The sequence below is a fragment of the Alligator mississippiensis genome, chromosome 1 (assembly GCF_030867095.1).
Source record: "Alligator mississippiensis isolate rAllMis1 chromosome 1, rAllMis1, whole genome shotgun sequence".
NCBI lineage: Eukaryota > Metazoa > Chordata > Crocodylia > Alligatoridae > Alligator > Alligator mississippiensis.
In genome coordinates, this window is record NC_081824.1 from 428,255,489 (window position 1) to 428,281,085 (window position 25,597).

General features: G+C 44.0%; 1 protein-coding gene across 2 annotated transcripts in view; it reads left to right on the plus strand.

The window, feature by feature from the left end:
- Positions 1-25,231, plus strand: part of LNX2 (ligand of numb-protein X 2) — a 99,921-nt gene extending 74,690 nt beyond the window's left edge. For both annotated transcript variants that reach the window (XM_014595941.3, XM_006270475.4), the window contains 6 exons: positions 12,461-12,832; positions 13,410-13,550; positions 16,665-16,842; positions 17,844-18,075; positions 20,730-20,888; positions 22,908-25,231. In XM_014595941.3, coding sequence (XP_014451427.1) covers positions 12,461-12,832; positions 13,410-13,550; positions 16,665-16,842; positions 17,844-18,075; positions 20,730-20,888; positions 22,908-23,043 — 1,218 coding nt within the window. In that variant the 3' untranslated portion in view covers positions 23,044-25,231. The remainder of the gene's footprint in view (positions 1-12,460; positions 12,833-13,409; positions 13,551-16,664; positions 16,843-17,843; positions 18,076-20,729; positions 20,889-22,907) is intronic.
- The last annotated feature ends 366 nt before the right edge of the window (positions 25,232-25,597 follow it).

The window sequence follows — 25,597 nt, forward strand, 5'->3', positions numbered from 1 at the left end:
TTTCTTTCCCTCCCCACAGTGCTTCAGGATGCCAGGATTTTCTGCTCTTTTGTTTTTGAAGCATTTGCTCTCTGTCTGTCTGTCTCTCTCTTCTTTTCTTCCTGGTTGCTCCTGACGTGGTGCTTTTTCATGGGGACTGGGATTTTTCATGGGGAACCTACCAAATTTGCAGTTTCTGCAAAAAGTGTAAAATCATTAATCTGGTAGGTCCCTAGCTATGAGTGCCCTAGTATTTATAATTACATAATTGTATTAATAATACAATAGAGGAGAACCCTGTTGGGGTGACAGTGGCACTGCTACAAGTGCTAGATTAGAGGCCAGCCAGCAAGCCCCATTAGAAACACCTGCAGGTGGTTGGGGATGCATGTGACCAGCAGGGACAGTGCTTGGGAGGCGTAGGCCCAGGGCTTGAGCCAGGGCAGTCAATCTGGCCCAGCAGGCTGCCAAAGAGGGAGTTCTGCATTGAGAAGACTGACAGTGATTTATTTCGATCTACATGCAATGAAGACTGCAAGTATGGGACTGGCAGCGTGCAGGGTGGAGTCTTATACAGCCAGCAGGCTTGGTGTTCGTGTTGCAGCCAGTGTGTGTACGTTTCCATTATAGTCACAAACCAGTGGATTGGGCTCAGCATAGCAAAGGGGTGATGAGGAGGCTGCGGTGGGACACCTGAGGAGTATACTGCAATTTTAGTGTCTGAGAGGCACATGAGGTCTGGAACCCTGCCAAGGGTGGCGCACAGAGCCCAAACAGGCAGTAGCAGGCCTGAGGCCGAGGGGATTGGAGCACAAGCCAGAGATGGGTGGAACTAGGGCCAGGAATCCATAGCCCAAGAAGGCAAGAAGCCAGAGAAAACAAATACCAGGTCCAAGGACTAAAGCCCAGGAAGAGGTGAGAAGCCTGAGAAGGCAAGAGCTAGGGCAGGGGCCCAAAGCCCAAAAAAGTGGAAATCAGACTTCAAGGGTGAGACCAGGGCTGAAACCCAGGAGTCTGGCCTGGAGCACTGGGCGGAGGCAGAAAGGGGCAGAAGCCAGGAAAGCTACGGCCCTAACAAGGTTGTAGAGGCCTGAAGTGCCCTGCAGTTGACTTGAGGGCAGAGTGCCCCACCTAAGTGTGAATCAGTAACATCTGTGAGACCTGGGCATGGCTGTAGAGGGGGGGTCAGAGACCATGAATAGCCCTTAAGGCAGTCAGCATGCTGGAAGGTGAGGATGGGCCAGGAGGGCCAGAATTAGTGCCTGAGGACAGAACAGAGGCAGATGGAGTTTGCCAGGTACCAGTAGATTTGAGGAAGGCAAGGGCTCACTCTGGGACCCAGGAACAGCCTTCCTTTTTCCTAAATAAAATATTAACAGCACGGTGTGGCAGGAAAGAGCAAAGAGGGATGGTACCCCGAGAGCCACAGATAGGCAGGATTCATGAGGCCAGTTGGAGGCATCATGGTTGCTCCTGGGACTCAGTCCTGCTACAGTTAGCATCAGTTGCCCTGTGCAGTAGACTTGAGTCATGGCCTTGTCTTTCCCTTGCTTGTTGTGCTTCCCAGTCTGTAATATCATCTTCACTTGCATGTATCCTTGCATGTCTTATTGATTTAAAGCAATAGTGGTTGTTTAAAAACAAAAATGTAGATCTGTCCTTAATTGGCTTGATTTTTGCTGGCACACTTCTGAATATTAGGGTTATTTTTGTTAACGTTGTGACCATTACAACTACTTTGGGGGAGGGTTGATAATTTAAAACTGATTATATAAATTCAGAAGACTGAAGAACTGGAAGAAAGTATTAGTAGCTCAGACCTCTTTGCTTCCAAAGGATTCATAAAAGAGTTGAAGACTAACATTTTTAAGAAGGTAGAGGCCATAGGAACCTGTGTTCTGTAATAAATTCCTCCTCCTCTCCCGCTGTAGACCATTCTCCCTGGTACAAACTTGTTCCATTAGTCATTTCAACTTGACTTTAATAGAATCATTAGTTTATTCATGTTCCAGTAGACTTGATAAACTGACCTTACACTGTACACACACATTTTAAGGAGATGGCTAGAAAATGTTTGTTATCCTTTAGATAAAACTGGCTTGTACTTGAGAAAAATCACATCTGATATCAGCGATACCCACCTTTTCACTCCTTGAATCTTTAGGGGTCTTGACTTTTCAGTGACCCAAAAGCTTGCCCAAATCTTCCTATTTTTGCAGGCAATTGCAGGTATTTATTGGCTGCTCTATCCTGTCACTAATCTTAACGTTTCGTGAGCGCCCTTTCAATAATTAGTGGCTGTTCTTGGCTGCCTGCATAATGGATCTTTCTCTGAAGCTGTTGAAGTTCATTTAATTGCGCAGCTCTCAATTATAGTTCCAAAAAATTGTAAGTAATAATAAAGTGACTTAAAATGAGGGAGAACTTGTAACTAGAGCATGTAAACCCTATTGACCTAGTCCTATGGAGGCTAGGCAGATTCCTGGAGCATGTTCAGGAGAGTCCTTTTGCCACTGTTCGGAAATGGATATTAAAAGCAACTTGTGGGAGACGTTCTCAGCCAGGGTCCCATAGCACCCTGGGGTGCTTTGAAATCCTTTCAAGGGTGCTACAAGGTGCCACACAATGTTAGCACTGTTAAGTGTGCAAACAGTGATCCATAAGAAAAACCCAGAGATTTCAAGTAGAAATCTACAGTGTTAAAAGCATTCTGTCCTGTTATGGTCTTTCTAAGTTCTTTGCAACAGAAATATTGCTCTATTATTCTTCCATAGTCAAAAAATGAGTGAAAACTGAAAGTTGGCATTTTCCAAGGGGTGCTTCAAGCCTAACAAGAGGTGCCTTGAGTCTAAAAAAAACATTGAGATCCACTGATGTAGAAGATGCGGAAGAGATGAGCCAGGGTTCAAGCAGTAGCGTAATAAAGCAGGGTCACCAGGGCAACAGCCCCAGGGGAGCACAAAAATAGCAGCTGCTACCACAGCCACATGACTGTGCAGGGAACACAGCAGTAGCCAGAGGCTGTCGCTGCCTCATGAGTTGCAGCTGCCCTGGGTGCCGAATTGCCTTGTTATGCCTCTGGCTCTATGGAAGATTTTTGAGCTTTTTTGCATGGATTTGTCCTCTGCAGGTGCTAAGCTAAATCATAGGTTTTACTGGGCTTGGTCTCTGCAGATCAGAATTAAAAATTGAATTGCATTCAGCTGTATTTGTTTCTATTTTGTTTGCATATTTCTGAAGATTTCTTCTGGGAGTCTTTACATAAGCAGATTAGAGAAGCCAGGAAGGACTGTAAAGTGAACCTTAGCTGCTCTTGTTCATCCAAATTGAATTGTTAAAGTTAACTTTCAGCACTTAAATGAAGGGCATCATATTTAATATCCTTGTGCAAAGAGCATGGCAAGTATGTGACTTGACTTGGAATCCTATCTTATAGATTCTAGTCAAACATTTACTATTTGCCCTTTTTTGTTAATTCTACCTTTTTGGTCATAAGATTGGTACAACAAGGTGGTGGTTTTATTTATAGAGACTACAGGATATGACTGTGGCCTTCAGAAATGGGTCTGCCACAGAAAATATTCTTGTTGGATCAATATTCTTGTTGGATCAATGCATATCAAAGTAGAGGTCAGCAGGACTGCAGTTTGTATAGTTTAGAGCAGTGGTCACCAACCCATTGATCCTGATCGACAGGTCAATCCCAGAGCCTCTTTTAGTGGATCCTGGGTGGGGGGCAGCTGGGGGCACGTGTGAATGCACCTCTTTCTAACCCCCCCCCCCCCCGAGCAGGTCAGTCTGTGGGGCAAGGAAGGGGCGGGGGCTAGATCGAGGCCCCCGCAGTGAGTGATTGACCATGCAGCCCAGCCAGGAGCAGGGAAAGGTAGGTGGGGGCCCCAGCCTGGACAAGTGGTGGGAGGACTGGAGCCAAGGGGGCTCCTCCAGAGGTGGCTGCCACTGCACCTCGAGCCCTGCTGCAAGCTGGCCATGTGTGGGCACAGCTTAGCTAAGCAGCAGACACTCACATGGGGGCAGCCCCAGCTCAGCCAGGTCTAGGAAGATTTGGTTGTCCAGGGATGCATGGTGGGATGGCTCCTGCCACTGAACTCAGCCCAGGAGAGGCCCTGGGAGTCTATTTACCTCTCCCACCTGTGCTCCAGCTGCAGTGGGCAGCCCACTGCAGCTGCCTGCAGAGTATACTGCAGTGGTCTGGACCTGCAGGGAGTGAACTCGAAAAGCCAAGGCCACAACTGAACTCCATCTGGCTACACGAATCTAGGACAATAAAAAGTCCTTTAGATATGTGGGGAATTGAAAGAAAAACAAGGACAATATTGGACCCCTGCTAAGCCAGCTGGGCTAGCTGACTACCGACACCCAGGAAAAAGCCAATCTGCTTAATGATTACTTTGTGTCGGTTTTTCACCAGCCCAAAGGGACCACCCTGCTGTACGTGATGCAGGATGACCAGGGTGAAGATGTATATATGCCCACCATTTGCATGGATCTTGTCAGGGAGCATCTTGAGAGGCTGGATCCCCATAAATCAGCTGGTCTGGATAGGTTGCATCCGAGAGTGTTAAAGGAACTGGTAAACATGATAACGCAGCCACTGGCGAGGATATTCGAGAACTCGTGGCGCTTGGGCAAAGTACCTGAAGATTGGAAGAGGGCCAATGTAGTGCCCATCTTCAAGAAAGAGAGGAGAGATGGCCCAGGAAACTACAGGCCAATCAGTTTGAACTCAATCTCTAGGAAGATTTTGGAAAAAATTATCAAAGAAACCATTCTTGACAGGCTAACAGAACGCAACATCCTGAGGGATAGCCAGCATGGGTTTGCAGCGGTTAGGTCTTGCTTCACCAACCTCATTTCCTTCTATGACCAGGTGACATATCACCTGGACAAAAAGGAAGTGTTTGATGTCATATATTAGGACTTTAAAAAAGCCTTTGACCTGGTGACCCATGATGCCCTCATGGAAAAATTGGGCAGCTGCAGCCTTGACTACTCCACAGTCTGATGGCTGGGGAACTGGCTCCGAGGTCGGTCCCGGAGAGTGGTAGTTTACAGAACTGAATCAACACGCCACTGTGACTAGTGGTGTACCCCAAGACTCCGTTCTCAGACCCTGTACTTCTTAGTGTCTTCACAAACGATCTGGACACTGGTGTCAAAAGCGGACTGGCCAAGTTTGCTGACGACACCAAACTTTGGAGAAACGTGTCCACACTTGAGGATAGGCTGGTGATCCAGGCCGATCTCAATAGGCTTGCAGGTGGGCAGATGAATATCTGATGGCATTCAGTACAGAGAAATGCAAGGTGCTCCACCATTCCCAAGGTCACATTTATAGGCTCAGCAATGCTACATTCACTAGCACCGTGACTGAAAGAGACTTGGGGGTCATGACTGACCACAAGATGAATATGAGCCACCAATGCAGTCACAGCTGGCAAAGTGAACAAAACTCTGGCTTGCATCTACCAACGCATCTCGAGCAAGATCCAGGATGTCATCCTCCTGCTGTACCTGGCCTTGGTGAGGCTGCACCTGGAGTATTGTATCTAATTCTGGGCTCCACAATTCAAGAAGCATGTGGAGAAGCTTGAGAGAGTCCAGAGGAGAACCACGCACGTGATCAGAGGGCAAGAGAACAGGCCTTACGAAGAGAGGCTGAGAGCCATGGGACTCTTCAGCCTGGAGAAGCATAGTCTCAGGGGTAACTTGGTGGCAGCCTATAAGTACATAAGGGGTGTGCATCAGGATCTGGGGGAACGCTTGTTCACCAGAACACCCCAGGGGATGACAAGGTCCAACAGTCACAAATTCCTGCAAGACTGTTTAGACTGGACATAAGGAAATATTTCTTTACTGTCCGAGCCCCCAAGGCCTGGAAAAAAATTCCCTGCAGAGGTGGTGCAAGCACCTACTCTGGACACTTTTTCAAGAAACATTTGGATGTTTATCTTGCTGGGATCCTTTGACCCTAGCTGACTTCCTGCCCTTTGGGCAGGGACCTGGACCCGAAGATCTTACAAGGTCCCTTCCATCTGTAATACCTATGAATCTATGAAGTGGAATCAGGCCCTGGCCTGATCCAGCCAGGTCTGGGACTCTTCACAGTCCAGGGGCGTATGGGGGAGACTCCTGCTGCTCGGCACAGCCTGGTGGAGGCCGCAAGAGTCCATTCCCCTCTCCCACCTGTGCTCCGAATGCAGTGGGCAGCCTGCAGCAGCAGCCACCTTGTCCTGAGCATGGGGGGGGATGGGCCCCCAGGGCCTCCACTAGGCTGTGTCCAGCAGTGGGAGCCCCCCACAGTACGTCCCTGGACCATGGAGAGTCCCAGACCTGACCCAGCCAGGGCCTGATGCCATGTTCATCTAGCCATGAGGCGGACATGGCTCAGTGCAGCAGCAGCACAGAAGTGGGATCAAACCCTGGCCTAGCCGGGTCTGGGAAGATCTGGTCATCCAGAGGCACGTGGAGTTGGGGGACTCCCTTCACATAGAGAGCTACACCCCTGCCCCTTTCTTCGACACGATCTTTCCTGTATAAGGTATAGCCATTTATACCGGTAGTCCAGTCATAGGAGTCATCCCACCAGGTCTCTGTTATCCCTATGAGATTGTAGTCATTTTTGTTTAGCAGAAGGACCACTTCCTCCTGTTTATTCCCCAAATTCCTAGCATTAGTGTACAGGCACGTAAGTGTGCCATTAGAGGCCCTAGACTTCCTTGTACTCATGGAGGAGCTCTGTTCCTGGGCTGGGGTATGAGTGGGTTCCCTTGAGCATCATCCTAACCTGCTGGTTTTGCAGTTGATGCTTGGTGAGCTTGCTCTGGAGGTTGTCCGCCCATCCCCTGGTGAGCTTAGTTTAAAGCCCGGTCAAACAAGTGAGCCATTCTGTGCTGCATCTGCGCTGAGCACATGGAGGGGTGGTCCACAGGCCCCTGGGGCCTCTGCCAGGCTGCACCCAGTGGCAGGACCCTTCCTACCCCCAACACACCCCTAGACCGCGGAGACTTCCAGACACAGCTGGGCCGGGGTTCGATGCTATGTTGGTCTTTCTGCCAAGCGGGCATGGCTCAGCGCAGCCACAGCACAGAAGTGGAATCAGGCCCTGGCCCAGCCAGGTCAAGGACATTCTGCAGTCCAGGGGCGCATGGGGCAGGGGGTGGGGCGGGTGGGGGGAGGTAGATCCTGGGGGTGTCCTTTACTTCCAAAAATTGATCTTTACCATAAAAAGGTTGGAGACCACTGGTTTAGAGTTTGGTTTGATTTTAATTGTTAAAAAATAATAGTGCAGTTCTTTTGTTGTTAAGAACTCAGAAAAACTACATTCGGGTGGAATGCTTTTGATTCTATGGATTCACATTTGGAATGTATAGGTTTATCTTGTGAATTATGTGTAGGTATTTGTACATCTAACAGTGCTGATATTGAGCAGCACTCCACAACACTGTTAAAAGGAACTCATGGCAACCCAGATTGATGCTATGCCACGTTTAAGAATTACTGAACTTCAATATTTCCAATATTGTTAACAGACTTTTAAGACTCAAGGCTACTATTTTCCAAATGTGAATGCTTAATGTTAGTGCATTTCCATTTCTGAAGTCCATTTCCAACTTTAGGTGCCCATTTTTGAAAATTATGGATTTAGCTTCACAAATATTTAAGAACTATTTAATGACTTTGTACCTCACCCAGAAGAAGTCTGAGAAGCTGTGTCACATGTTACTGCTAATATCAACAATTTCTGTTTCTACTTCAAAGAAGAGTTATAACGGCCCACTTGAATTGAAGGATGTTGCACTTCGTGAGCTCTAAGTCCAATTCTTCTTCCACTTCGTTGTGCCAGGATCATCTTGAATGTTGAAACAGGAACTACACAAGACAGCAGCAGTAGCCTGAGACTTAAGGGTCCTATCACCTTTTTCCAGGAAAGGAAGAAAATGAATCACTTTGACCCATGCACAAAAACTTTTTCTGTATATTTACTGGCTCATTCCCATTCCGTCATGTATTGCTATTCTTGCCTGAAGAAGAATCCCTTACATATGAAAGCTTGTTTAGCTCTATTCCAACTATGCAGTTGGTTCAATAAGAGAGATCATCCAAAGAAAGCCTTGCCTTGTTGCTGTTCTGACATTTATAACAGCATTCCTGATAGTGAGCCTGGTATGTAAAAACCATGAGATCTTGAAATCACTTTTAGAACTAGAAATAATGTCATATAGTTCTCAGTTGCAGGCAAGTAAAATCAGAACCAAACTGAGGTGGATTTAAAAAAAAAATATTGATAACAATTGGACTGAGATGCATTTATTTTAATATTTTGTATCTTGCAATCCAGGCTTTGAATTATTTGACTCTAGCCCAAACGTTTATCATCGTTCTGATCAGAAGTGATACCAGTGGTGGTGATTTGTTTCTGTCTTTAATTCTGCACCCTTCATTAGAGTTCCTAAACTGGTTTGGGACTTAAAATAGGAAGTCCTGGATGTGAGTCCAAACCAGCATCTATCTCTGCTTTTTTGTGTAAATATGAGGCTGGTTTCTTATTCACAGTTCTGGGCCTGAGTTGCAAGACTGCAAATTAAAGCTGAAAGTCTGTACAGTGAACAGCCTGCACTGCAAGTGCTATTCTCTGGGGCACATTAAATGGTCCAATGCAGTTTAAATGAGAAATCGTCATTGAGCAGATGTGTTCATGGCCTCGTAATATTTAACAGTCATCATTGTCATCATCTCACCTGTACATGACACCTGATTTGGGAGAGTTGTAAATAACATAGAAACTAGGTCAGAGCAGTCTAGATTTGTTGGATAAACTGAACTCGAACAAGCAGTGTGAGCTTTAATATGGCCAAACAGTGGCCCTGTTCTGGGAAACAATGATTATGAAAAGGACTTGGGACCTTCTAAAGGACCATCTGTATGAGCATGGTGCTTTCTGGTTGTATAAACCATGAATATGGGTATAATATAAAGTGCACTAATATATGAAAAAGCAAATAGCATAAACATGAGTTGTGAACATGAGTTACCCAGTCACTAAATCGGGACAATCTGAGAACCATTAGTTCTGTAGCATTGCACATGCTACATGCCATGGTTTAGATTTAGCGTGACGCTCAGCCACTCTGGTAGTCAGCTTAGTTGAATACCTGAACCTTTAGCTCAGTAACTGTTGCATAGATTCATAGATTCATAGATGTTAGGGTCGGAAGGGACCTCAATAGATCATCAAGTCCGACCCCCTGCATAAGCAGGAAAGAGTGCTGGGTCTAAATGACCCCAGCTAGATACTCGTCTAACCTCCTCTTGAAGACCCCCAGGGTAGGGGAGAGCACCACCTCCCTTGGGAGCCCGTTCCAGACCTTGGCCACTCGAACTGTGAAGAAGTTCTTCCTAATGTCCAGTCTAAATCTGCTCTCTGCTAGCTTGTGGCCATTGTTTCTTGTAACCCCCGGGGGCGCCTTGGTGAATAAATCCTCACCAATTCCCTTCTGTGCCCCCGTGATGAACTTATAGGCAGCCACAAGGTCGCCTCTCAACCTTCTCTTGCGGAGACTGAAAAGGTCCAGTTTCTCTAGTCTCTCCTCGTAGGGCTTGGTCTGCAGGCCCTTGACCATACGAGTTGCCCTTCGCTGTACCCTCTCCAGGTTATCCGCATCCTTCTTGAAGTGTGGCGCCCAGAATTGCACGCAGTACTCCAACTGCGGTCTGACCAACGCCCTATAGAGGGGAAGTATCACCTCCCTGGACCTATTTGTCATGCATCTGCTGATGCACGATAAAGTGCCATTGGCTTTTCTGATGGCTTCGTCACACTGCCGGCTCATGTTCAACTTGGAGTCCACTAGGACTCCAAGATCCCTTTCCACCTCCGTGCCACCCAGCAGGTCATTCCCTAGGCTGTAGGTGTGCTGGACATTTTTCCTCCCTAGGTGCAGCACTTTGCATTTCTCCTTGTTGAACTGCATCCTGTTGTTTTCTGCCCACTTGTCCAGCCTATCCAGGTCTGCCTGCAGCTGTTCCCTGCCCTCCGGCGTGTCCACTTCTCCCCATAGCTTTGTGTCATCTGCAAACTTGGACAGAGTACATTTCACTCCCACGTCCAAGTCGCTGATGAAGACATTAAAGAGTATCGGTCCAAGGACCGAACCCTGCGGGACCCCACTGCCCACACCCTTCCAGGTCGAGACCGACCCATCTACCACGACTCTTTGGGTGCGACCCTCTAGCCAATTCGCCACCCACCGAACTGTGCAGTCATCCACATCACAGCCTCTTAATTTGTTCACCAGTATGGGGTGGGATACCGTATCGAAGGCCTTCCTGAAGTCCAGGTATACGACATCCACCCCTCCTCCTGTGTCCAGGCGTTTCGTAACCTGGTCATAGAAAGAGACTAGGTTGGTCAGGCACGATCTGCCCGCCACAAACCCATGCTGGTTTCCCCTCAGCATAATTTGTCCTGCCGGGCTCTCACAAATGTGAGCCTTGATAATTTTTTCAAATACTTTACCAAGGATGGAGGTGAGACTGACCGGCCTATAGTTGCCCGAGTCCTCCTTCCTCCCCTTCTTGAAAATGGGGACCACGTTAGCCCTTTTCCAGTCCTCCGGGACTTGGCCCGTGCGCCACGAGCATTCGAATATTCCCGCCAGTGGCTCTGCAATGACGTCGGCCAGTGCCTTCAGCACCCTCGGATGGAGCTCATCCGGGCCTGCCGACTTAAAGGCATCCAGTTCTTCCAAATGACTCTGCACCATCTCAGGGTCTACGCATGGAAGTCTGGCGCCTTGCTGCTGCCTCTCTACAACCCCAGTGAGAGACTTGTCGTGCCCCTCGCTTAGGAACACTGAGGCAAAGAACTCGTTGAGGAGTTCAGCCTTGTCCCCTCTATCTGTCACCAGTTGCTTCTGCCCATTTAGCAGGGGTCCTATTCCTCCCTGGGCCTTCCTTTTACTCCCAATATATCTAAAAAACAATTTCTTGTTGTCCTTTACTTGGGTTGCCATCCTCAGCTCCATGGTAGCTTTGGCCCGCCTAACTGCCTCCCTACAAGCACGAGCAGAGGAGGTATATTCATCTTTAGTGATCTCACCCTGTTTCCACTTTTTATGTGCTCCCCTTTTGGCCCTTAGGCTGCCCTGGATTTCTCTGGTCAGCCATGGAAGCCTCCTGGCCCCTTTCCCTCTTTTGCCTCGCTCGGGGATCGTCTTGCTTTGTGCCCAAAGGATCGTTTCCTTTAGGCACAGCCACCCTTCTTGGGCACCCATCCCATCAAAACTCCTACTCTGCAGTGGTTCCTTGACTAATCGCCTGAGTGCAATGAGATCAGCTTTCCTAAAGTCTAGCACTTTCACCCTACTAGTTACCTTACCCACTCGCCGTCTCGCCGTCTTATGTTGAACTACTAGTTACCTTACCCACTCGCCGTCTTATGTTGCCTGTCATGCTAACCAGTTTTTTGTATTTTTCTCTGTTGCCTTTCAGATTTAAACCAGTAGTACCCAACCTTTAGGGCCCACAAGCCAAATGAATGGTGCAGGGCCAGTCCATGGGCTGGATTAGACTCTGTGCCACCCATCCTTGCATACCTTGGCATCATGGGATTGGGCCCAACACTATCCTGTGCGCTTTATTTGCATGTAGGGCCATGTTACCTGGCCCATGGGGCTCCCCTCAAGTCTAGAAATTTAACAGCAGGGGAGCTGCAATTAATACTGCCACCACTCCCCTGCCATCAAATTTTCAAACCATGGGGGGACCCACAGGCTAGGTGACATGACTCGGGGAACTGGACCACAGCATGTCAGAATGTTTTTGAAGCTATGAATTCCTATGTGAAATCTTACTGTTTATCTTGTGAATCCTGCGTAGGTGTCTGTACACCTATTAGTACTATAGGGAACTCTGCAGCACCCTTAAAAGGATTGCAAGTCATCCCAGGGTGCCACAACATGCTGATGGATAACCACTGCTTTAAAGCAGTTTGTACATGTGTTTTTTCAAAACTCTTATTTTTAAGTTGCAACAGAAATCCTGGCTCTATAAACACTTGAACACATTTTGCATTAGACATTTTGCTGTTGGGATTTTTTAATATTAAGGATCTATTTTTGAATCCTATTGTTGTGTTCAGCTCCTGCACTAAAGAGAAACCATATGAAATATAAGGAAAAGTAGATACAAATATAGTGAAACTGTGGGGGTGGTAGTGGGTAGGTAGTGGATTTTTTAAATAACTGCAGTGAAGATGGTATCATGTTGATGTGAGTTGGTTTTGCTGAAGTGGGTTTTCAGTAGAGAATTGAATGCATAATGGCATAAGTAGGTCATCCCGGGTAGTGGCTGTCTGTGGTTTGTAATGGGGTTGTTTGAATGCTAGCTTTGCAGGGATTTTAATGATATATCCAGAAACAAAAAAATGCAAATGACAATTGTTCTAATTCCTGTTTTCCAGGTTAACAACTTTGACATCAGCAACGTGTCACACAACCATGCTCGTGCTGTCCTTTCCCAGCCTTGTGTGGTGCTGTACCTCACCGTGCTCAGAGAGAGGCGCTTTGGAAGCCGTAATCACAACCACACTGACAGCAGCACCTCCCAGAGAGAGGACAGTTTCCAGGTGACACTGCATAAGCGTGACTCTAGTGAACAGCTTGGCATTAAACTAGTACGCAGAACAGATGAGCCTGGAGTTTTTATTCTCGACCTTTTGGAAGGGGGATTGGCTGCTCAAGATGGCCGACTCTGCAGCAATGACCGAGTCCTTGCAATCAATGGGCATGATCTGAAGCATGGGACACCTGAACTTGCTGCCCAGATTATCCAGGTAAATTGTATTCCCCACCTGGCAGGCCTTCTTTTACATGAAACTGTAAACGCCTTGATAGGTTTAAAAAAAAATTGCAGATATAGCCAGAGGTCACTGAAAAACTATGGCATGTTGCAAGATAGAATGACTTGTGTATTGTGCCCATGCACCATAGTAATTCCAGCTCTTGTTGTTTAGTATTGATTTTAGTGCATGATACATTAAACACCCGCCCCCTTTGGCATCTGGGGATTGAATGCAAGTGAGCAGGCGTGTCTCTCATTGCTTGCTTGCTTAAGGTAACAGGAGCAAGGTGAGCACAGCTGAGTCTGTTGTCTGAAACAAGAAAAGTCAGAATCATGTTTTGTACATATTGCCTTTCTTCCTCCAAGCTCTCACAAAGCTTTATGAAAGTGGACATTGTTATGTCTTGTTTCATTGCACAAAACTGGGGATTGAAAAGGGAATACGACTTGCCCAAATTTACATACTAGTCAGTAGAGCTGGGAGTAGCAAACAGGACTCCTGATTCCTCCTCATGGTTCATAATGTCATGTGAACTTCAGTGTTTTCCTTGTGTACGTGTATCCCTCAGGCTAGTGGGGAGAGGGTGAATTTAACAATCTGCAGACCAGTGAAATCGCAGGCCGTCAGTATTCTTCGAGAAGCAGGGACTCATGCCAGCAGCCAGCACCAGTCCCAACAGCTGTTTCATAGCAGACCCAGTTCACATAAGGTTGGTGCTTTTTTTCTGTGCCTTAATAGGAAGTACAATAGGACTTTAATGTTGTTCACATTTATTGGCTACAGCAGCAAATGTGGGGCTTCTCCCTGAGATAAAATTGTAGCTTAAGGGTATGAAAAAGGGGGAAGCGTAGTGTTACTGTGTAGGAAGATTGCATCCAGGTGACCCTCTGCTTTTCTGCTAAGCAAGCCACTGGACAGCAACTACCTGAGATTCAGTGTATAATTCTCAAACCTGTGAACAGACTGTGGTTCTTAGGAAAGAGTTACTCTGCAGGAGTCACTGCAAAGCTATCATGTACTTTATATTTTGTCTGGTAGGGGTGAAAGCATAATGTGAATGAAGGCTTGCATGAATCTAACCAAAAGTTGAGTAGACCTACTATAAACTTATAATATTGCTGTGCCAGTGTTTTCAATGTTTGATAGTTCCAAAAATTCAGCTTTGGTTCTTCAAATTTCCTACATCCATATATTCTTCCAGAGTGCTGAGCTGTAATAGACCTCCATTTCTCTTTTCAATAAACGCATGCTGTGTGGCTCACAACTCAGTGCCACACTTTTAAGTTCTGAGGACTTCTGAGCATTTCTTTTCCCCTTTTTGGGTTTTCTTCCAAAGTTTCAGGTTTCAGAAAAGGGCAAGGGTGAGTGTCGCCATGTAGGTCATCTCCACTCCCCTCTTATCTAAGGATAATTGAGAGTTGATTCTCAGATTTGGTGGCTGAAAGAAAGCCATTTGTATAGTTGTGCATCACCAGTAAGTCAATGGCTACAAAACCTGAAGGAATTAAATATGAACTGCCTTTATCTGGTACAGTGCACATCCCAGTAGTATATACATTATGGCAGTATGCCAGCTGCTCTATTATACTAAACATTGTCTGACATCCTGGAATACAAAAATATAGTGCTGCATTGTTCCACATGGAAGGGGGGACAGTGACGTAATTGCAGTTGGAAGGCGCTTATATAATTTCTTTTCTGTTATTTTAACTTCCATCTAAACCTCCAGTAGACTGGAGATGATCAGCAAAGGTGAATGTGGAATGCTTTGAAATTATCACTAAATATCTAGGGGACATGGGCTTTAGTAAATACAGTGCATCTTAATTCATGTTGAAACCCTCCTGATAGCATGAAGCCCAGCTCAGGTAAGCCAGATTCTTGATCATCAAAGGCTTAATAAACATGAAATATTCTCACTTTCACTTCAGGTGTGGAATTGTCATTAAAATCAGTAGGGGACTACATTAAAGAATCCGTTACCAGAATACACCCCCAGGGGGAGGGGAGGGAGGTTCATCTCTTCTTTTTATATTCTAAAGAGATTCTGGAAACAGGCTGCAAAGGCAAAAGGAAAAAAATGCATAGAAAACAAATACACTGTTTTACAGGGGTATCTCTTCACATGGCCCTTAAGGTCTATCATATATGCACTTTCATTTCCTATTGGTCCTACAGAAGGCCTTTGGTCCATACTCTGCTTACAAAATGATGGACTTAATAACTGTGACTTTCACCAAAATTACAAAAGTCCTTGGTTATGCAGTACCATTATGCCAGCTATTTGAACAAATAGGTTTTGGTAAGTATCAGTAGATCTTACGGAGCTTATTTAGAGCCTACCGTTCCTACTAAGTTTAAAAAACCCAAGCTATTTTGTTGAAGTACCTAACTATAGACCAGGAGAGTTTATACATGTGCTCCAGGAGGTGGGGCAGGGAGGCGCTTTAATTAGAATCTCTCCACTCTAATTAAAGTGCTGGGAGTGTGACATGTATCGGCATCCCTGTGCTGAAAAATGGCGGTGAAGGCTTTAGTTAAAGCCATTTTCAGCTCAGAGATACTGATGCACATAACACTGGAGTCTGCTGGAGTTTCATAGTTTCATGATTTCTAGAGTCAGAAGGGACCTGAACAGATCATCAAGTCCGACCCCCTGCCCTGGGCAGAAACAAGTGTTGGGATCTTAATACCCCAGCCAGATATCTATCCAATCTCCTCTTGAAGACCCCCAGGGTAGGGGAGAGCACCACCTCCCTTGCGAGCCCATTCCAGAGCTTGGCAGCCCTAACCATAAAGAATTGCCTCCTGATATCAAGCCTGAACCTGTTCTCTATCAATTTGTGGTCGTTATTCCTTGGTATCTCAGGTGGTGCCCAGGGGAACAGAGCCTCCCCTATTTTCTGCTGGTCCCCCTTGGTGAGTTTATAGACAGCTACCAGATCCCCTCTTAGTCTTCTGTTATGGAGGCTGAATAGATTCAGGCCCTTCAGTCTATCTTCATAGGGCCTGGTTTGCTGCCCCGACCATGCGAGTGGCCCTCCTCTGGACCCTCTCAAGGCTAGCCACATCCCTTTTGAAATGCGACACCCAGAACTGCCTGACCAGCACCGCACAGAGGGGAAGGATCACCTCCCTGGATCTGCTTGTGATGCATCTGTAGATGCATGACAAGATGCAGTTAGCCTTCCTGACCGCTTCCTCACATTGGCAGCTCATATTCATCCTAGAGTCAACAACGACTCCAGGTTCCCATTCTGCCACCATGTTGACAAGAAGGGTGTTCTCCAGCCTACAGGTGTGTTCCTTGTCCCCAGATGCAGCACTTGTCTGCGTTGAATTCCATTCTGTTCTCATCCGCCCACTTCTGTAACCTGTCTAGATCTAGCTGGATTCTGCCGCCCCCCCCCAGTGTTCCCTCCAAGTTGCTGATTAAGATGTTGAATAGCACAAACCCGAGGACTGAGCCCTGGGGAACTCCACTGCCCACATACCTCCAGGTCAAAAATACCTGTCCACCATCACTCTCTGGGTGTGACCCTTGAGCCAATTTGCCACTCATCTGACTGTGTAGGCATCAATTCCACAGTTGCCTAGTTTTTTTTATGAGAATGGGGTGAGAAACTGTCAGAGGCCTTCTTGAAGTCCAGGTAGATGACATCCACCTCAATGCCACACTTCAGCAGACTCAGTTAATCAAGTCTGCTCCAACGTGTCAGGGCAGCCTCGATGTACACGTATAGGCACCTTAGGATCCTGTTAAGCTCCTCCCCCTGCCCCTCTTTAAAATTAATTTTAACGATATTTTGTTATCTTCTTGTAGGACCTTTCACAGTGTGTTACATGCCAAGAAAAGCACATTACCGTGAAAAAAGAACCACATGAATCCCTTGGGATGACAGTGGCAGGAGGCAGAGGCAGCAAAAGTGGTGAACTGCCAATCTTTGTCACTAGCGTGCAACCCCAGGGCTGTCTTGCAAGAGATGGCCGGATCAAACGAGGTAGGGTTTGGTTCTAAGTGGGGCACCTGTATCATTCAATTCTTCTGTGGATGACCTTGTTGTCTACATGCAGATGGTATCAGAGCTTCTAAAAGCACTGACAAATGATTCTCTCAGATCTCACAAACTGGAATGAAACATATAGTACCATGCTTCCCCCCAGGTTAGGAAATGGATGTTTAGACAAAAATAGGTAGGGTAGCTTGATGAGATCAGGAAGTCATGGGTTATGAGTGGAGGATCTGATCTTGCACTTTGTTTTAGCGCACATATCCTGTTTTGGTGTTTGACTCTTTTTTTCCATAGGCTGGTCCCAGCATTTGAGGAACTGCCTCTCCCCATGTGTGATATATGAATAGGTGGGTTGAGGGAAGAAAAAGAACACTTTAATATGGAAAAAATGGGAATAAAATCCTTTGTGGTGACCAGAGTCACCCAGGGGAAGTGATGAGAAAGATTCAGTGTTCAGGCACATGGACTTGAACCAAGCCCTGGAGGATGTGCTGTGGAGAGTAGTGCTGCAGTGGCATCAGGGTCTTTCTTCTACAGCATGCAGTAGAGAAGTGTGGATCACAAGTAGCACAAGTAGCTTCTATGCATTTTACACACTGTTTGGGGAGCGAGCAGGGAATACAGCAGTAGATAGAGCAAGGGATCAGCTAGAGAGCGCAGGGCAAAGTGTAGAAAGCAAAACAATAGATTGAGCAGGAGACGGGAATTGGCAGGCCTAGGAGGGTGCAGGTCTTAACTTGTGGCACAGCTGCCAGAAAGATTGGCTTTAACTCTTTTACAGTGTTGATGTTTAAATGGTAGTTATGAGGCTTCCATGTTAGAAAGTTGCAATTATCCCTCTGAGAATTATTGGTTCAGACTGTCTAGGCTTAGAAGATAACCTATTTGAATGATGGGTGAGAATGCTTTGAGTACTGGCTATGTTTTTTCACAGGAGGATGACTCTGAAAATCCACATGACTTATGCTCTTGTTTGTGCCTTTAAACAGGTGATGTGCTGCTGAATATTAATGGCATTGATCTGACCAATCTCAGTCACAGTGAGGCAGTAGCCATGCTGAAAGCCAGTGCTGCCTCTTCAGTTGTTTCACTCAAAACGTTAGAGGTCCAGATTGTTGAAGAACAATCCCAGGCTAATGAAGAACAGCCAAGCACAATCAGTGAAAACGAATATGATGCTAGTTGGTCACCATCCTGGGTCATGTGGCTGGGCCTTCCCAGGTACTAATGACTGAATGATGCATTTAAATGCAGCTTGCAGCTGCTGGTTTTCTTGCTGTTGTAATAATGATGAATCTGTGCTATGTCACTCTCCTAACAGTGTAGCTTACTTGAAAAATGAGTGAGAGATTTTCTTAGGAGCTGATGCAACTTACATTTTGCTTTTTTATATACAAGTTCAGACTGAATACCAATATTTTCATTTACTGTAATGTTTTCTGCTACTACACTTCAATTAAATGAAAGTGATAAGGCCACTTTAAGCTTGAAAGCAAAGACCATGTTATTTACAGCACCTGCTTCACTGTGTACTTAACAATTGCAGCAATGTTCAATTTATAAGGATTGTATAGAAAAAGTATTTGCTTTGCAAGCTAAAAAATATGAAAAACTGGTGATCTCCTTATGTCCCTGTTCCAATTCTCAGCAAAGCCTCTTACTTTTCAAAACTTTCAGCATGGCTGTTGCCATATGATGTTATTCTGTCATGTTATTCTTCTTGCTCTGGTAGCTGTACACGCAAATCGTGGACCACATTTTGGTAGCCCTTATTATCATCCGTTCCTATTGCCTTGCACACTTGTGTAACCTTCAGTCACACTGTGCATTACCTTTTAATAGTAAGGATTTCCAGGGTCAGCCCCAAAGTTTGCAGATGTTGCTACAGTGAGAATAGAATGTAATGGTAGTAGGATGGAACCTGAAGTTAATAGAGCTACATACAATTACAAGAATTTTTCTTGGTAAGAAGCTCTTTAAGAATTAAACCCTCAGTCATATTCTTTAGGCCTTGCTGTACATTATGTTTGATAGATACTATTTTACAGGAAAAAAGTTGCATTTGAGGAATAAAAGCCCTGTAAAACTGCTTTCTAGTCCGTTAAATGCCTCTGCTTCACTGAGCTGGCAGTGAACAACCTCAGGTTATTTCTTAATTATGTCTGTATACTACAGTGTATGAATACTTTACAGAAGCATGTAGCCCTGACACAATTTTCTAGTTTTTCTGAATTGAAAAAGGATTTTCTGGGGGAAGAAAAAAGTTCTTTAATTCAGCATTCCTGTGTGCACAAAACCACTTTAACAGACTGGTGCAGGCTCTTTTTTTACCAAACAGCTCTTCTCTGTATGAATTTGAGTCATAGGCCTTTGTTTCACTGACTGTGATGGTTTCTCTGATTGCCTTAGCTATCACCTCCTGTGTCGATTCCGACTCTCATCTGCCACGTCTTGATGGATTTTGATGTTATTAATCGGGAGGTATTATTTGCCGCAGTAGGCTACTGGCAATCTCTAACCATTTTTATCAGTGGCCCCACCTTTCCACTGTTTTTCTTACCTGATGCACAGATCTAGGTTAATACTCAAACCACAGTCTGCTGTAGTGAAACGATTCTCTTTATTGTCCTTTGTGTTCCTTCACACACACAACTACCACAAGACTATTATATTTTTTATATTATATTCTTTTCTTTATTGATATACAGCTTAATCAAATTAACTTTCAAAGCTGTGTCTTGAATCGTCCCAAAATTTTCACTTTCAGTGCTACTTCCCCTTTATTTCTGTAAGTACTCACACGTTCCTCCTTGTTTTAGCCTCAAACCTCCTGAGGAGCAGTCAATAACTTCAACAAAATCAAAATCAAAGCCAAGGTCTCCCTACGTGTTTGTTGTTTTTCCTTTCTTACTTTCTCTTTTTTTTTCCAAAACATCTCCCCCCACCTCTGTTTCCCACAGCTTCTCCTCTTCCCACACCTCTATTTTTCTTTGGTGCAAATCCTATTAAAGTTCACTCATGTCCTCCGGAGCCACCCAGCTCCCTTCCTTCGTCCAGCCCTCTCTGACATGCTGGACCAACCTCCAGAATCGCCCCAACTCCACAATCTTCTCTCTGTTCTCTCCCCCGGAGGAGATGCCTCTTGTTCCCGTCTCCTCCTCTGTGCTGTGCGGCCCCGCCCCCGGGCTCTTTTATACGCAGGGAGCAGCTGCTTCTGAGTCGCTGCTCTCCAGGCTTGATTGTTTTCTCCACTCCTGCATCCTCATTTTGTGTTAGTACCTCTTCACACTGACCAAAACATATTGGCATTCCTGTACATACCTAGTCCTCGCAGATACTGGGGCATGATCTGGATTTTTTATATTATGCATCATCAGTAAAATTGTCAACTGATTGTAGTGAGTATTTCTGGTGATGATATACCAGTAACAGACAGAAAAGAAAACAAGCGCATTTTTAGAGCCTAACTTAATTTTTAAGCTCTTCCAAATTGATCTAGTCTTGCAAACTAAGCCCATGAGATAGGGAACCTCTTGGAGATCAAGAACAAAAATGAAACCCCACAATGACATTTTAGAAGTGTCAGTTTCCCAAGCTAACTGATATTTAAGCAATAGCTCCAACAATGCATTATTTGGGAGATTGGGGTGGGGGGCAGCAGGAGCAGGGCTTGCCTTCAGAATTGTGGCAAAGTTAACCACACAATAGTTGAAGTTATTGAAAATTTCCAGGTGACTTGGTCAGGAAGCACAGTATTAATTACTGTCTTTCTCCTTTTTTTATGGCTGTTGCAATGATGTGATGTTGTACACAATATAAACCTACTTATGTGTTCTGTGTGCTTTCCCCCTACACACTGCACTTCCCTCCCATAGCTGCCTGCATAGCTGCCATGACGTAGTGCTGAGGAGAAGCAATCTAGGGAGCTGGGGCTTTAGTATCGTCGGTGGATATGAGGAGAGCCACACAAACCAGCCTTTCTTCATTAAAACGATTGTTCTTGGAACTCCTGCATACTTTGATGGAAGATTAAAGTAAGCCCTAATGCAGTTTTTAGAATAATGTTGTAAACAGCTGTGCAGACTGATAAAGCTATTTCATTAAGTGATTAATTACATTAATAATCTGTATGACACTGGCTATTGTCCAGGTGTTCCTTGGGGGCTGGCCAGCTCAGTCATGTTTGACATCTGTAGTGACTTCTGTGCAGGGAGGTGTTTTAGCTAGTAGGAAGTGGTATCAGTTGCAGCTCAAGGGTGGATCCAGGTCTAGCACTTCTTGCTTCACCCACCTTTGTTTGGAAAGGCCTTCGGCACTCAGTTGGTGGTGCTGATTTGACCTACCTTCTGTAGAAAAAGTGAGAGAAGTCTCTTTTCTCCATCTGTAACATGAGTATTGTGCTTGCCTTTTTGTAAAGGCTTTCTAAAATCAGTTGACAAAAAGCCTTTATGAACATGCTCACAGAGCCATCAACATTCAATGCCCAGCTCTTACATACAACACTTTAATTGGATCCCCAACTCTGGCATTTGGATGTTTGGGGTTTTTTGTGTGTGCACCTAATTCAGCATCCATCTCTAGATACAAGATGTGAAACTTCCCTAGTTCATAAACTGAGCCACATGAAAGCTTGATAACAGACTCTGAGGCCAGCTGCAGTTGGAAGAATCAGTTCGAGAAAGAATCCTACTTAGGCTCTGCCCTGGAACATGCTATTGGGCTGGAGGGAATCAGTCCAATGATGGATAAGAGCTGTGCAATGATGGAGCTTGCTCAGTTCAGAAAAAAAAAATCTAGAGAAAATTTAGCTACCAAACTAGTCTCTACTCGGTATCAAAAAATAAAGTTTATCAGATGTTCAAAAATTGACCAAATGTGAGCAAAATTTTTACAGGAAAGGCATAAAAACACCCTTCAGTGTCATATTTTAAGTGTCTACTTGAAAGGAAGGAGTTGCTAATGCTCCTCAAGGAAAGAGCTACAAGAATTGTTTTTAACTTGGAGCCTTGCCACACATTCAAATTAAAGCTGGATAGAAACCAGCTATTAAGTTGTTACACATTTTCAAGCACTAACATTGTAGCTGGTTGGCTCTCTTTATACATGCATGGACATTTTTATAGCACAATAATTATAATATATGTAATGTGGCAGGACACATGCAAAAAACTTTTTTTTTTAATCCCTAAAACCATTCTTGGAAACAGTCAAACTATTTCATTCTGAGGCAGACACTTAGTATAGGAAATGTCAGCCCAGTGGTAAAGTTTGGGAAAATTGTAAGCCTCTGAAAGTGTGGTCTTGCGCTGGAAGGTGTTGCCATCCTTAATGATGAGTTTTTCTTGCATACCTATAATGAATACAAATTCTGACCCACATTAGTATGTATCTGTTATTATCAAAAATGTGTGTTTACGTATTCTTATTGTCTCTCAGTGACTTTATTAAATGATCTTTCTCACTCTGGCTGCCTTCTCACATCATTCTTGGTATTATCCTGTAGACAAAGACTTAAAGTTAGTGTTGGAATTATCAGGGATTTAAATCCAGGGGTCCATGAATTCCCTGTGCTCCTTTCACAAGAATGTCAGATTTAACCTAAAGCAGTGCCTCTCAAATGTCTTGTCTGCATACCTGTTTTAAGTTTGTTATACTACTGGGTATCCCCCTGATTCTGTGTTACGGACAATTCCCTATCCCCTGCCCCCAACTATCAGTATCACTAGAACCAAACTAGCCTCTCTGACAACACAGGAAATGGTATTGAGGTGTTCTCCATTTTTTTTTAAATTCCTTTTCCTCTACTTACATTCCCCCTTTCCTTGCTGCTTTTGTATTCCTTCATCTCACCTACCCTCTAGAAGTTTGCCACATAGTCCAGGTTAAAACATACAGATTGAAAGAAACTGAATTCCTTTCAGATCCGCTGGAAGAACTAAAATCCGGTGGAAACCCAAGGCCCTAAATATGACATTGCTTTTCCTATTTGTGGCTGTGTGAAAGCTATCGTATACCAATGCTCACTAATAGGCTTTCTGTTTGTTTTTTTTTAGATGTGGGGACATGATTGTTGCTGTAAATGGACTATCAACAGTGGGTATGAGCCATTCTGCACTAGTTCCCATGCTGAAGGAGCAGAGGAACAAAGTCACTTTGACAGTTATTTGCTGGCCTGGAAGCCTCATATAGATTTGCAAGTGTTTTGGTTCATACAGCTTATTTTTCTAGATGGCTGGTAAAAACTCTAGTTTTTGTTTTGTTTTGATTTTTCCTACTGACACAGCTGGTAATAAGCAGGGCCAAAACTGCTACGTTTATTTTTTTCCAAGATTCAACCTCACTGTTTGTATATTTCTTTCATCCTGAAACTGACCTTCCTACCAAGTTTGTGTTAATTGTTAAAGATCCCTCCCCCCCCACACACATTTTTGTTATTAAGCCTTCCCAGACGGGTAATATTCTGGCAGGTTCAACAGGAGAACTCTTGTATTTTTGGTTTCTCTTTCTATTTTTCCAGATTGAAATGTTAAGTAAGCTTTGTACACACTCTTCACAGAGGGAAGGTTTATGTCAGTAATGCACTCGCAGATCTTTCTCTCTGCTACTGTGAATCAAAATCAGTTTCAAGAGAAACACCTTTACCAATTTTGTAAACCTTTTCATTTATTCCATGATTTCCAAACCATTCAAGGACCTTTGTTACTCCTAAGAAAATGTTTGGTCCCGCAGTTTTTCTTGCAGGGCATTAGTGCTTAGAAAAGTAGGACAAAAGCCTGATATTGCTGGAATTTTTATAAAGTGCAATAATTGGACTCTTTGTTAGAAAATGATTTAATATATTTCAAAGTTTGTATCCTATAATGAAAAGGAATATGGAAATAATTAAAGTCACAATGCTGGCAAGAGCAAATATTTAGGGGTCACCTTTGACGGAACAGCTTGAAGACTTAAGTTTACTTTCCAAATGAATGTTTTGCTATGTTAGAAAATTTTGATGAACATTTTTACTAGAGCCATTTTTACAGTTTATATTGTGGTTGTCAGTAACTCTCCTTATTCCTGCGTGGAAACGTTACAGTGACTCAAACCTGTAAATTAGAGAAGCATATAAAAATAAGATAGCTGTGTTATGAAAGTGTACGTTACTAATGGGAGGCCAAAGGAGAGGCTTTTTCTATTTGGTTGCCACTGCAAAATTTTATCCATTTTCTGTCACCTGCTGATAAATGCCCAAATGCCTTCATATAAGATGCTGAAGCAATCTGTCTTGTATTTGAGAAATCATTTTGGTAAGCACCTGCTATTCAATTATCAGTAACAATAATATTTTATATCCGTGATTATGTTTAGTATTTTTACACCAAACCTATAACTTGTCAGGTTTCAGTTTGTTCATGACTTATGCAGGCTGAGCATTCTTTTGTGAAAGCTTACAAACCTTTGTGCTGACCTGGAGCAAAACCTCTATGTTAATGTTCTGCATACTTGAAAAAAAAGTTTCATGTAGAAACTCAGTTCAGGTTCTGAACTGATCTTACAAATGACCTCTGTATTGTCATGATATTAATTATCAAGAATGTATTTCGCAATCACTAAATATTTCAATTGTGAAGCATGAACTTCATTTTCAAACTTAGCAATTACAGTATTGGGGCATATCATCGCATGTCACTGATTCTAGTAGCTTTGTTTAAAAAATAAAGTTACTCTCTTTTGCAAAAAAAATGTAAAAAGCTATTATGGAGGAAGTAGTTTCATTCTTTGTGGTAGTATATGATGTTTGTTTGCTTTCATACTATCTGGATACAGAAGAATGTCTCATACAGTATATTATTGTATAGAGAAAATTTGTTTTTTGAAGCAGACAAGGAACTGGCTGACATGAGAACAAATTTCCTCCTCTCCAAAAATGTTGTTGAACTACATACTTTGTTTATAATGCAAACTTTTGTAAAGTACATCTTAGTATAGGCTTTAGGAATCATATTGACAGATGTGCTGAATTTGAAGTATTTCATTTGACAAGTGACATAACATTCAAAAACCTGGGCAAAAATAGCATTTTTTACCTTGTTTCCTTTTCTTTGTCATGAAAGCATGAGTTAACTTAAAATGTGTTGTTTGTTTTGTTCCAATAAGCTGTCGCTTTTAATCAGAATGTCTGGTGATGGAAGCTTATTCTGAATGGATTCCTTTCCTTGAAATACTGGGGTTATTTTTCTCTCTCTTATGGTCTTGTAGTTGCATTGTTTGGTTTGTTCTTTTGTGCCTTCTGTTTAAATTATTTCAAGATTTTTCAGCTGTTGCTACCTAATTGTGTGGTATTAATGAAGGGTGACTGAAAATAAAAGTCCTCTCTACCCATTGTAATAACTCACAGTATTGTGTTACTCTCTTTACAAAGACTGTAGATAAATGAATGCACCCACTGATTTGAGATATTTCTCTCTGTAGCTAATCACAAGTTACAGTTATAGAATGTTATAGGACAATCTGAGACCATAGTCATAAGAAAATAGGAACTTAAGACTTACCAGACTGGAACACACAAGTTGTCTAACTAGTACTGTATTTACTTGAATACAAGATGAGGAGTTTTCCCCTCAACTAGGGTGGGGAAAAAAGCCCTTCGTCTTATAATTTCATACAAGGAAATCTCACTAAATACATTGTCTATCATTAAACTGCTGCCAAAAAAAACAAAAACCTTCTGCTCAGCAATGGAAATCAGCTATAAAGTTGA